The sequence below is a fragment of the Salvelinus alpinus genome, chromosome 16 (genome assembly GCF_045679555.1).
Source record: "Salvelinus alpinus chromosome 16, SLU_Salpinus.1, whole genome shotgun sequence".
NCBI lineage: Eukaryota > Metazoa > Chordata > Actinopteri > Salmoniformes > Salmonidae > Salvelinus > Salvelinus alpinus.
The window spans coordinates 28,769,762-28,783,690 of NC_092101.1; the positions used below are offsets into that span (position 1 = coordinate 28,769,762).

The following is a 13,929-nucleotide window of genomic DNA, read 5'->3' on the forward strand; positions in this document are numbered from 1 at the left end:
GGCTGGAGGTGAGTGAGAGAGTACATAATAACAATGCATGTGCGCACACACACACTAGAACTCACCTGATCAAATTGTGCGTCTTCCCCTCTCTGGAGGGATCGGGACAAGAGTTTCTCCTGAGGGAAAGAAAGACAGAAACAGTTTTGTCAGTCAAGTAAGTACTCAATAGAAACATATAATAGGACCCCTACATCATTCATATCAGCAGACCAGTGGATGTGGGGCCAGGTGAAACAGGAGAGGAGATAGCTGACCACTGGACAAACACCAACCAGGGAGAGGAAACGAAGGGGTGAGAGAGGCAGAGGTGGCGGCAGCAGAAGAGGGGAGCACTCGGGGAGATGAATAGAGATGAATGGAGAGCTGAATGGAGGGAGAAGTGGTCCAGAGGGAAGGGGATGAGGGGTGGCGTTTAATGACATGTTTACTCCCCCTTACAAACACACACCCTCCCAGCAGCCCCTAGCTAGGGCAAGGAATTGTACCTCCCACGGAGTCTTGATATGATAAAACAAAGCTCAGTATTCCAAGAAAATAACATCCCCCCCCATTCTGGGAAATCACACTGGAATGCATGAGTCTCATTTATCACACCCACACAGGCCTGTGCACACACACCCCTCTAAGTTTAAGGAGAAGTCTGTTTACAGACTGAACACAGGCAGTCACTAGAAACATTTAACCTGTAACCTCTTTGGCCTTTAAGCCAAGTAATGCTATGTAGCAACCAGGACCTAGGAACTCAGGACAGGGCTAGTGAGCTAATAGTGTTTCATTCCAAATCAACCGCTGGGCTAGCCCCTACAACTAGGCACTTCATGTAGATCTGAAAGGTAATAGCACATGGTAATACTAGTCAGAATATTGCTTACACCTAATCAATTATTTCAGTCAAGTGCCTAGGATTCAGGGTTGGGGGTTGATTTGGAATTTGGTCTTACTTGCGTCCCCTCTGCCTCTCGGATCACAGCAACTCACCAGCGGTTCGGCCATCACCACCTCAATCTTCTTCTCAGCCAGCACAGCAAACTCAGCAAACAGGCTCTTGATGACAAACTCCCCGGGCTTGAGCTCGGGGTCGATGATGATGCTCGACATGGCGGCGGTGCGCTTCTCCCACGTCAGGGGGGCCACGGAGGGGGCGCGGCGTCTACTCAGGCTGCTGACAGGGGCTGAGGCTGCAGGGAGGGAGAGAGAGAGAGGGAGAGGACAGAGGTCAGATTAGGGCTGTCCCCGACAATGTTTTTTTATCTTGGTCGACCAGAAAGTAGTCTGTTCTTTCGACCAATCGATTGGTAATTTTTTAAAACGTATTTATTTTTCCATATATAGACACACCCTATGTTTTGAATCAAATCAACTATATGTAGGCCACTGAGCTTGTCTGATGATATAAGCACTGCGATTAAAAATGAACACACAAATGACTAAAGAGGGAGCCAGAGATCAATATAGCCTAACCAGAAGAAATAAACATGTTCCCGACCTTCCTGCTGCTGCTGGCCTTCACATTTTCTGCTGTTATACTCCTGAAGTTAAACGGTAATAGGCTACACCAGTGGTTGAAAACCTTTTCCATTTGGAGTGCCAAGTTATCCAACCATTTCTACTGATCTGAGTGTCAGTTATGATCTTCATTTGCACATTTTCCTGGAACAGTTTCATTTAATATATAATAAACTCTTCATATGATTGATATGATCAGGGTGATTCTCTGATCCATCTCTATGCAGACGACACCATTCTGTATACATCTAAATGGAATGAAATAAAACTAAACGTGCTCCTCACAAGTGTAGCCTAGGTTGTGCTCTCTGCAAACAACACTAACCTCCAAACGAGCTTCAACGCCATACAACACTCCTTCCGTGGTCTCCAACTGCTGTTAAACGCTAGTAAAACCAAATGCATGCATTTCACCCGTTCACTGCCCACACCCGCCCGCCCGACTAGCATCACTACTCTGGACGGTTCTGACCTAGAATACGTGGACAACTACAAATACCGAGGTGTCTGGCTAGACTGTAAACTCTCCTTCCAGACTCATATTAAACATCTCCAATCCAAAATTAAATCTAGAATCAGCTTCCTATTTCACAACAAAGCCTCCTTCACTCACGCCGCCAAACATACCCTCGTAAAACTGACTATCCTACCGATCCTCGATGTCATTTACAAAATAGCTTCCAATACTCTACTCAGCAAACTGGATGCAGTCTATCACAGTGCCATCTGTTTTGTCACCAAAGCCCCTAATACCACCCACCAATGCAACCGGTTTGCTCTCGTCGGCTGACCCTCGCTACATATTCGTCGCCAGACCCACTGGCTCCAGGTCATCTATAAGTCGATGCTAGGTAAAGCGCCGCCTTATCTAAGTTCACTGGTCACGATAACAACACCCACCGGTAGCACGCGCTCCAGCAGGTATATCTCACTGGTCGTCCATAAAGCAAACACCTCCTTTGGCCGCCTTTCCTTCCAGTTCTCTGCTGCCAATGACTGGAACAAATTGCAGAAATCGCTGAAGTTGGAGACTTATATCTCCCTCACTAACTTTAAACATCAGCTATCTGAGCAGCTAACCGATTGCTGCAGCTGTACATAGCCCATCTGTAAATAGCTCACCCAATCTACCTACCTAATCCCCATATTGTTTTTATTTACTTTTCTGCTCTTTTGCACACCAGTATTTCTACTTGCACATCATCATCTGCACATCTATCACTCGTGTTAATTTGCTAAATTGTAATTACTTCGCTACTATGGCCTATTTATTGCCTTACCTCCTCACGCCATTTGCACACACTGTATATAGACTTTTTTTTCATATTGTGTTATTGACTGTACGCTTGTTTATTCCATGTGTAACTCTGTGTTGTTTGTGTCGCACTGCTTTGCTTTATCTTGGCCAGGTCGCAGTTGTAAATGAGAACTTGTTCTCAACTAGCTTACCTGGTTAAATAACTTGGTCCATCCTGAGGCTCCTCTGAGCAAACTTGCAACACTGTATAACATATTCTTGGTACTCAAGAGTTTCCCCTCACCATTGAGCTGCAGACAGACAGACAGCTGTATGCTGTTTTGCATAAGAAGTAATCAGGTAGGCCTATTTTATGGCGTTACCACCGGATCAGAGCATGACATTTTCGCCCCCTTTCATGCTGAGTGGTAATTGAAAGGGACAGAGCTGGAAAGGTTTTTCAAATTGACAATAGTTCCTCAATGTAGCCTCTCAGTGGATGTAAAAACAGACTTTGTTTACTTACAGTTTGAGGCGAAGAAAACATTTGAGAAGCTCCACAGTGATGGTGAGTTAAGACAATCAGAAATTGTATCAGATCCCCAAATGGGCACATTTATAGGTCTACATTTGCACAGAGGCCAGGTAGACTAGTCCTACTACTATATGCGTAATCAAGATTGACAGGAGCGCTCCAAACAAACTTCAATCTTCTAAATGGAATGAAATAAAACTAAACGTGCTCCTCACAAGTGTAGCCTAGGTTGTGCTCTCTGCAAACAACGTGTCCACTCCAACAATGACAACGGTAAGAGGGTAATAATAATATATTGAATGTATGAACAGAAATTACCACAACCAAACAAGCATTGTAGATTATAATGGGAATAAATGGTAAATGTACTACTGGTGTGCCACCCCCGCGGCCTCAGCAATGGACTAGTCCACTCAGACAGATGTGAATCAGACATGCGTCTCGTGTGCCATCAATTTTTTACATATTTTTGCCACTGCTCGACTAAAAAAAAAAAATATCGGCCGACCAAGAGCCTATTGACCAAACAACCGACCTGTCAACTAAATGCGGTCAGCACTAGGTCAGATACACTTTGGCTATTCGAACAGTTATAACGGAGACCGTCACAGCCCTAGTCAGAGACCAACCCTCACATGACACGAGGTCAGGGGTCAGCTATAATCCAAGCAGATAGAAAATCAACCTCAGAGAGGAGCTATGCTAGTATGTCAGTTGGTGCACAGTGAAAACATTAACACATGCCTAGCCTAGTCGTAGCTTGATTTCATTAGCAATCGCCAAACTAACTGCAAGCCATGAGGACATCTTGAAATATCTGAGTTGGATAAAAGTGATGGAGCATAGGCCTCACTGGACTACACCCCTAAAACCCACTGAACAAACTAAGAGCAACAATATAATCTCAGACTCACACACAGTTATGTAAAGATGAATATTAAGTTCAGTTGATCCCACCACAGCAGAAAGAGAGAAGTGATATACAGTTAAAACGCACTCGGCTGGATGCAGAAAGGTGAATCTGTGCACAGAAGCTCTCAATATTTACACAAGCTTCCTGTAACACATACCTAAAGGGGTGAGCATAGGAACTCACCTCAAGAGAGAGTAGTGTGTGCATGTGGGAGCATGTGGGATGGTTGGTACATGCACGTTTAAATAGTGAATATAGCCATGGTGTCCATTCGTTAAGCCTTCATTTGATCTGTGCTGTTGGTTTCCCTAGAAACAGGTGAAAACAAACCACCACATCATTCAAAACAGAATCCTCTCCTGTGTCCATCAATAAAACATGGAGCTACACTGAACATTCACTGACATACCAGGACAGCTTGTGCCAACACAGACAACCTTTAACACACAAACTGGTAGAAAACACACAGGATGGTGGGAAAGAAATCTTCCCATTCTGAAGTTTATAAAGAGACCAACGGCCTGTTTGCTGCTAGACTAGGACACAGTCTGCTCTGCCAGGAAAGAGGGGACTCTGGGACGGACAGCCACTCGTCAGCTGACCCCCGACCTTCCTCCTCCCAGGAAACATATTACTGTTTCTTCCTGTTACCATGGGAACACTAATGTGTTCCCAAAACTTCAAACAATAGCAAGGAGTAAAATGGCACGCAGTAAAAATGTAGGAGTTTTTCAGAAGAGGAGGAAAGATGTTAACACCCAGCAACGCACCCATTTAAACCCTACTGAACAAACAGAGACACACACAGACAGCGTAGGCTTAACTCAGATGGTTGCGTAATAGGCCCGAACTAAAGTGTTGGCGTTTCAGAGTTGGGTGGTATTTGCCTATACAGTAGTAGCATTACACCACACTCTATTTGAATTATCAGCCACACAAGTTAGTCCACTGGTACAGTAACAGCCACAAAGAGCTAGAGGTGGCAGCCTTATTAGCAGAACAAACATCATTGGACATTTCTAATGGTTCAGCAAGCGCAGCGGCACCGCGGCCAACACAGACACTGTGCTTTATGTAAAAGGGCTCAGAGTCGGGGACAGCACAGTGTTGGGGTGAATGGGGGTATCATTTTGGGGCGCATCAGTTGAGCGTAGTTAAAATGTTGTTCTGCAGCACAGAGAGCCTTTCAAACATTCCCTCTTTGTTTACCGTGTTCCACCAACACCCCCTTTCTCCCCTGATGATGTCACATAGCCAACTCCCTACAGCCAATGACTGTCCTGTGGCCTCAGCCTCCCTCACTCGCTCTTCCTCCTCCTCTCCCCCATTCACTCTAATTCTCTCCCTCCCCTTCTCGCCTTGGGCCAGCTGGGCTGCTGACTGCCTGGCTCACAGGAATTAGAAACAACATTGTTTGTGCATTTCCACTCAACAACAGGGTGAAGAAAAACATGCAAGGCATCCTTTCCCTGGCCAGGTCTCTGCCCTGCTCTGCCCATCTTTCCCCTCTCTCAATGGGGAGTCATTTGTGACGTGCAACATCTCTCCCTTCTGGGGATGGGCATGGTAATTAGAATATCCGAACGGACGTTAGTATTAGAATACTTGCAAGAGTATTCATTTGAGGAAATATAGGCCTATTTTAACAATTAACAGGCTTTGTCTCAAATACAATTATCTGACATTGCTACACACAAGGATACCATGACATTTAAAATGATTAATTTAATAAAACAAAGTTCTGAATGTAGTTATGACGTGTGCCCCATAAAATCACACTCCCTATAGCCTCCACAGGTTCCACGCCTGGAGCTTGTTGTTGACACTACAGTCAGAGGCTCCATGTGGAGCAAGGTGAAGTGGGGGATGTCTAATCAAAGCACAATGTAATTAAAATGACGGAATTAAGTTTGCTAAATGAGAAGTAGGCTACAACAAGCAACCCGACAGGTAGGGTGTTTAATATGAATTGAGTTGTTGTAGGCAAGGACGGGGAGCGCATTAAAAAAAATTGCCTCAACTAGCCTAGCTGGCAAGCTAACATCTGGCTAGCTAAGGTTGCTTCTTTACATCGATTTGATGCAGTAAAGACAGGCACTGCCAGGTGGGATGATAGATAACCTACGGCATTTACAAGTTTGTCTTACTAGCGCGAGTCAGTGCCTACTTTTTCCTCTCTCTCCCTTTCACACACCAGCCCCTGCCCATCGCTTGCCCTGCTGCAGAGCGCACCGTATCTCCCGAGACGCACAGGATATTCAAAGTTAAAAACAATCTCGACCATCCCCCAAAAATGTAGGATATTATTTGATTTAAGGAATTTCACCAACTAACCCCATTGCAAACACCAGAGCTGCTTCCACTTGCTGCATGGCCTGTCACTATACCTACTTAATACTGTACTGAATCCCTCAACACCCCATTCAAATCTGAATGCAAACACGACCTTGTGATGGCAAGTAAACAACTACGCCCGGCCCAGATTGCCTCGTTATCTTGCTAAGAGGAGGACGTTCTAAAGAGGAACGACTCCGTGGTATGTGTCTGCAAGACTAATAAATGTGATGCACCTGCACAGCCATTAACCACTCACCTATTACCAAGATCGTTCTCTACCTTCTAGCAACACACAAAAGCTATGCTTTCATTCATCAAATTATCAAGCAAAAAAATATTTGGTCTCAATAGCTGATAAATGAATGGGCTAAAGATTCTGTAGGTACCTACTGAAAGCATAGGCCTCCAGCGAGAGTCTAGTAGCTACGGTTCTGTGAGTGGAGATGAACCAGGCCACATGTACTCCATGCCGAGCGTACCAAAGGTCCAGAACTCCCACTGCGACAGAGAGAAGAGCTCATGCCTGCAATTAAAACAGAGCACCCAGTGGGATTACACAACTGTTAGAGTCTGACTCCACCTCGACACAGTAAAAATAGAGCCCTCCCTAAGGCCTCTCACTTCCGCTCTCAGGACAACCAGGAACAATGGAATGTGTTTGACTGCATGAGAGCTAAATGTTTACACTTACAGTACTTTTCTAACAACGTGTCTGAACATGTGCAGATTCCAATCCGTGCCTACTGCCCTCATTCAGTTCCAAATAATACAATCCACAAATCAGATACAACACTGCAGTAAATCTGTTCAATTACTCTTATCACACAAGCAAAGTAACATTACTAAAAAGCATTCAGTGTTTAAAAGGGACATGAATAATCCTGGTGTAACAAGCAGACTGATGGCAGGGTTATCTGTACTGAGGCCAGTGCCTAGCAGGGTGATCACAGAACCATCTTGTTATAATGAGTGTTTTGGCTGAACACTTGTGACTGCAGAGGAGCTGAGGACAGGCTGAGCAGGACAGAGTACACAGGGGGCTGGAACATCAAATATAGGGGGAAAAGAATGAAAGAAAAAGGAGAGCGCAGGAGATAAAAGTTTTGGCAGAGTAGCATAGTGACAGTTGCATTGTTCTTACTGAGAGGTCCAATGACGAAGAGTTGGCAGCCAACACAGAGAGGGGGAACAGAGGGGAGAGGGGGCATTCATTAGAGAAAGAGAGGCAAAGGGAAAAAAACTGTTTACCCAACAGTCAGCTTGCTTTTCTACTGATCATTTTACAAGGAGTCAGCAGCTAGCTACTGAGGCAGACTGAATTACCAACCCTGTTTACAATTAGGGTACTAGTAGCAGTGTGGCAATCGAAAATAAAGCACCACTAACTTTGCTTGAACATAACACACAACATAAATTAATCGATCAGAAATCGGTTACTAAAATTATAAATTCACTGGGCCACAGATACTGAGGAAGTATTAGGATAAATATGAGACTAAGCCAGAAAAAGTTTAGTCATAGTCAAAAGGGTCATCACTGTTCCAGAAAACTGACTATTTCTTGATAATCAAAATAACAGATGTATTGAGGCAAACACACCGCTTCAGTAATGGCCCTCACTGTAACCTTCCAGTAGTCTGGATGAAGAGTAAGGTCAATAGGATGGAGTACAGGCACTCTGATGTGATCTGTGCTGTATACCAATAATAAATGGGAGTCAATGAGAAGACCGATCAATGGGGAAACATTAGCCATCCCATGGGATGACAGAGAGCGACAAAGATATTTTAGTAATAAAATAGTAATAACACCTGTGGGGTGAGGGGCATTCCTCTTACCAAACCACATGACATTTGTTTTGGAAGTGTTCAGAACAAGGTTAAGGGTAGAGAAAGCTTGTTGGACACAAAGAAAGCTTTGTTGTAGTGCATTTAACACAAAATCCAGGGAGGGGCCAGCTGAGTATAAGACTGTATCATCTGCATATAAATGGATGAGAGAGCTTCCTACTGCCTGAGCTATGTTGTTGAAGAAAATTGAGAAGAGTGTGGGGCCTAGGATCGAGCCTTGAGGTACTCCCTTGGTGACAGGCAGTGGCAGAGACAGCAGATTTTCTGACTTTATACACTGCACTCAGAGAGGTAGTTAGTAAACCAGCCCAAAGACCCCTCAAAGACACCAATACATCCCACGAGAAAGGAATGGTCTACCGTATCAAAAGCTTTGGCCAAGTAAATAAAATTATCAGCACAATATTGCTTAGAATCAAGGGCAATGGTGACATCATTGAGGACCTTTTAGGTTGCTGTGACACATCCATAACCGGAGTGGAAACCAGAGATACAGACAGAGAGCAACCAAGATACAGACAGAGCACTACCAAGATACAGACAGAGAGCAACCAAGATACAGACAGAGCACTACCAAGATACAGACAGAGAGCAACCAAGATACAGACAGAGAGCAACCAAGATACAGACAGAGAGCAACCAAGATACAGACAGAGCGCTACCAAGATACAGACAGAGCGCTACCAAGATACAGACAGAGCGAGAGCCAGAGTAGGGCTTGGCGGTATCCAGATTTTCATACCGTCTCTGTACCATACAGGGGTATACAGTACTACCGGAAGTGCACACAAGAAGGTAAATGTCTCAACGGATCCAAAAAGTTGGACCCATTCCCGAAGTGGACCTGGGGCTCTCACCCAGACCCGATATGCAACAATTATTTATTCAAATATAGAGAACTGTTCTGAACAGAGCCGATGACAACCAACACCGTTCCATATAGACCTGGTCAGCTCCAGACCCGGTCCGATACGAGTGAGGAAAGCTACTTTATTAACTGGAACTGATAAAGCAGAGAAAGAGGAGCTTCTCCAGCAGGCGGGGGAGGGGCCGTACTGTGAGCAAGTGACATGAGGAGCAGGGAGGGAGAGACAGCAACCAAGTCGACTCGCGCTATAGGAGGTTATTTATAAAATATGTTTACGTAGTACCTGTCTTGACTGCATCAAACCGGGAGAAGCTAGTTAGCTAGGCTAACTGAGGCTGCAGTGCATGCGCTTTCACATCCTACAGTTACAAATAACAACTCCATTCAGAATATTAAGTAGGAGCCTACATGTTGGCTGTTAAGCTATAATGACCATCCTTTTCCTTTAACTTTTCTATCTTCCATTGATTAGATCGGTCCTAACTTCAGCCACAAACAGAGGCTCTGACTGTAGCCTATTGCCACTTATTATTGGCCAACAACAACAAGTTACACGCGTCACTCTCGTGAAACGTAAGAGCAGCATAAATGACTCACGGTTAGGCACTGGCGATATACCAGGGTATTTCAAAATACAGACATTCTGATTTTCAAGATCCCTGTTCCCTGAATTGTTTTGTGCTTAAAAAAAAGTATTCACAGATCCACCTGTACCCGAGACCCGAGTGCGCCCAGATCCATAATTCTAAATGTCACGGGTTGGATCTGATATGATTGTCACGGGTATGTGTAATTTTAACTGAGTTGTCTAAAGGGCCTGCACAGATCCGAACGTAGCTGCTGTGTGTGGGGCTATACTTAAAATCTAACAATCCTCAGCGATGGCATCTTCCCCAATATTTGGAACCCAGGAATGATCACCCCACTCCAAAAGTGGGAGATACATTTGACCCCAATAACTACTGTGGGATTTCCATCAACAGCAACCTTGGGAAAATACTCTGCATTATCATTAACAGCAAACTCGCACATTTCCTCAGTGAAAACAATGTACTGAGCAAATGTCAAATTGGCCTTTTACCAAATTACCGTACAACAGACCACGTATTTCACCCTGCACACATGAATTGACAAACAAACCAAAACAAAGGCAAAGTCTTCTCATGCTTTGATGATTTCAACAAAGCTTTCGACTCAAATTGGCACGAGGGCCTGCTATACAAATTGATGGAAAGTGGTGTTGGGGGAAAAAAACACACAACATTATAAAATCCATGTACACAAACAAGTGCGCGGTTAAAGTTGGCAAAAAACATACATTTCTTTCCACAGGGCCGCAGGGTGAGACAGTGATGCAGCTTAAGCCCCACCCTCTTCAACATACATATCAACGAATTGGCGAGGGCACTAGAACAGTCTGCAGCACTCGGCCTCACCCTACTAGAATCTGAAGTCAAATGTCTACAGTTTACTGATGAGCTGGTGCTTCTGTCCCCAACCAAGGAGGGCTGAAAGCAGCACCTATATTTTCTGCCCAGAATCTGTCAGACCTGGGCCCTGACAGTAAATCTCAGTAAGACAAAAATAATGCGTGTCCAAAGAAGGTCCAGTTCCCAGGACCACAAATACAAAAATTACATCTAGACTTCGTTGCCCTAGAGCACACAAAAAAATGATACATACCTCGGCCTAAAACATCACAGCCACTCCAATACCTTGACTTTGTTGTCCTTAAGACATTTTGCCACAACTTTGGAAGTATGCTTGGTGTCATTGTCCATTTGGAAGATTCATTTGCGACCAAGCTTTAACTTCCTGACTGATGTCTTGAGATGTTGCTTCAATATATCCACATAATTTTCCTTCCTCATGAATCCATCTATTTTGTGAAGCGCACAAGTCCCTCCTGCAGCAAAGCACCTCCCCCATTTTCCTCCATACATAACGATGGTCATTTTTGGCCAAGGACATTTCTCCAAAAAGTACAATCTTTGTCCCCATGTGCAGTTGCAAACCGTAGTCTGGCTTTTTTATGGCGGTTTTGGAGCAGTGGCTTCTTCCTTGCTGAGCGGCCTTTCAGGTTATGTCGATATAGGACTCGTTTTACTGTGGATATACAGTGGGGAGAACAAGTATTTGATACACTGCCGGTTTTGCTACTTACAAAGCATGTAGAGGTCTGTAATTTTTATCATAGGTAGACTTCAACTGTGAGAGACGGAATCTAAAAATCCAGAAAATCACATTGTATGATTTTCAAGTAATTAATTTGCATTTTATTGAATGACATAAGTATTTGATCACCTACCAACCAGTAAGAATTCCGGCTCTCACAGACCTGTTAGTTTTTCTTTAAGAAGCCCTCCTGTTCTCCACTCATTACCTGTATTAACTGCACCTGTTTGAACTCGTTACCTGTATAAAAGACACCTGTCCACACACTCAATCAAACAGACTCCAACCTCTCCACAATGGCCAAGACCAGAGAGCTGTGTAAGGACATCAGGGATAAAATTGTAGACCTGCACAAGGCTGGGATGGGCTACAGGACAATAGGCAAGCAGCATGGTGAGAAGGCAACAACTGTTGGCGCAATTATTAGGAAATGGAAGAAGTTCAAGATGACGGTCAATCACCCTCGGTCTGGGGCTCCATGTAAGATCTCACCTCGTGGGGCATCAATGATCATGAGGAAGGTAAGGGATCAGCCCAGAACTACACGGCAGGACCTGGTCAATGACCTGAAGAGAGCTGGGACCACAGTCTCAAAGAAAACCATTAGTAACACACTACGCCGTCATGGATTAAAACCCTGCAGCGCACGCAAGGTACCCCTGCTCAAGCCAGCGCATGTCCAGGCCCGTCTGAAGTTTGCCAATGACCATCTGGATGATCCAGAGGAGGAATGGGAGAAGGTCATGTGGTCTGATGAGACAAAAATAGAGCTTTTTGGTCTAAACTCCACTTGCCGTGTTTGGAGGAAGAAGAAGGATGAGTACAACCCCAAGAACACCATCCCAACCGTGAAGCATGGAGGTGGAAACATCATTCTTTGTGGATGCTTTTCTGCAAAAGCATCCCCTTTCTGCAAAGGGGACAGGACGACTGCACCGTATTGAGGGGATGATGGATGGGGCCATGTATCGCGAGATCTTGGCCAACCTCCTCCTTCCCTCAGTAAGAGCATTGAAGATGGGTCGTGGCTGGGTCTTCCAGCATGACAACGACCCGAAACACACAGCCAGGGAAACTAAGGAGTGGCTCCGTAAGAAGCATCTCAAGGTCCTGGAGTGGCCTAGCCAGTCCCCAGACCTGAACCCAATAGAAAATCTTTGGAGGGAGCTGAAAGTCCGTATTGTCCAGCGACAGCCCCGAAACCTGAAGGACATCTTCTTCCCACTGTATATATCTTTTTTTTCTTCCCACCAATGTATTTTACTCAAACCAGTGAATATCACTTACTATAAATGAGATCATTAACTATCCGCTCTCTCCACATTTTGGTTATAAAATACAGAATATCTTAAAAACATCAAGGACATCATAATCCTACTAGAAACATGGTGTGGTGGAGACAAATACTCAGAGTCCCTCAGGCTACAGAGAAAGTTTACTGCCATCAATCAAACATAAAAATGTTAAACGGGGCCAGGACTCTGGTGGAAATATTTGGCATAAGCAGGACTTTACACGGTATTAAATGAAGAATAAAAAGGTACTAACCACATTTGGCTATAACTTAAAAGGTACAATCTATTGTGACAATGATGTATACATACATGCAGCTTATTCTCCTCCTTCAGATTCATCATTTTATGATCAGTTTTTTGACAATCTCCATACAGAAATCATTACATTTCAGGCAGAGGGTAAAATGCTTCTTTGTGGAGATTTCAATGCAAGAACAGGTTGGGCTCAAAACAGTGCAGAGAGATTAATTGAAACATTGAACTCAAATGAATTGATGAACTCTACAGTTATTCAATATCTCACAATACCAAAACAATAAAGGTGTCAATTCAGTTACTCATAACATCAACCTCATATTCCAAAAAGCAGCATCGAAAGCAAATTTGAGAAAACCAAAGAAATGCAACAGAAACAAAAAGTTTCTGAAAAATAGTTTGATAATTAGAAAAACAATTAAAACAATTAGAAAACACCTCAGACAAATGTCAAATGAAAAACATAAGCAGCAAAACAACCCAGAACAACGCTATGAATACTTTGAAACAGTATAAACAAACACTGAAACGCAAGAAATTGAATTATACCAACAGGACACTTGATGAAATTGAAAACGCAATTGACCAAAATCAGTTCTGGGACATGTGGAACAATTTAAGCACAACAAAGCGACAGGAATTAGCCATACAAGACGTAGGAATTTGGAAAACTTATTTTGATAATCTATACAAAAACATCCCACAAACAGAACCAATTACAAATTAAAGAAAAATGGAACATCCTTGAATCAGTCATTAAAAACAACCAAAATCCATTAGATTACCCAATAACCCAACAGGAACTAAATGAAAAGCTCAAATCTATTAAATCAAAGAAGACTTGTGGTCTAGACAACATCAGAAATTAAATGCTGAAAAACAGCACACCTGAGTTGCAAAATGCTGTGCTTAAATTGTTCAACATGGTTTTATCTTCTGGCTGCTTCCGTGATGT

The 13,929-nt window shown here is 43.8% G+C and overlaps 1 protein-coding gene across 6 annotated transcripts in view; it reads right to left on the minus strand.

The window, feature by feature from the left end:
• Window positions 1–13,929, minus strand: part of LOC139541295 (protein furry homolog-like) — an 82,618-nt gene that overhangs the window by 48,094 nt on the left and 20,595 nt on the right. For all 6 annotated transcript variants that reach the window (XM_071345793.1, XM_071345792.1, XM_071345794.1 and 3 more), the window contains exons 2-3: window positions 982–1,181; window positions 66–119 (exon numbers count right to left, since the gene is read on the minus strand). In XM_071345793.1, coding sequence (XP_071201894.1) covers window positions 66–119; window positions 982–1,181 — 254 coding nt within the window. The remainder of the gene's footprint in view (window positions 1–65; window positions 120–981; window positions 1,182–13,929) is intronic.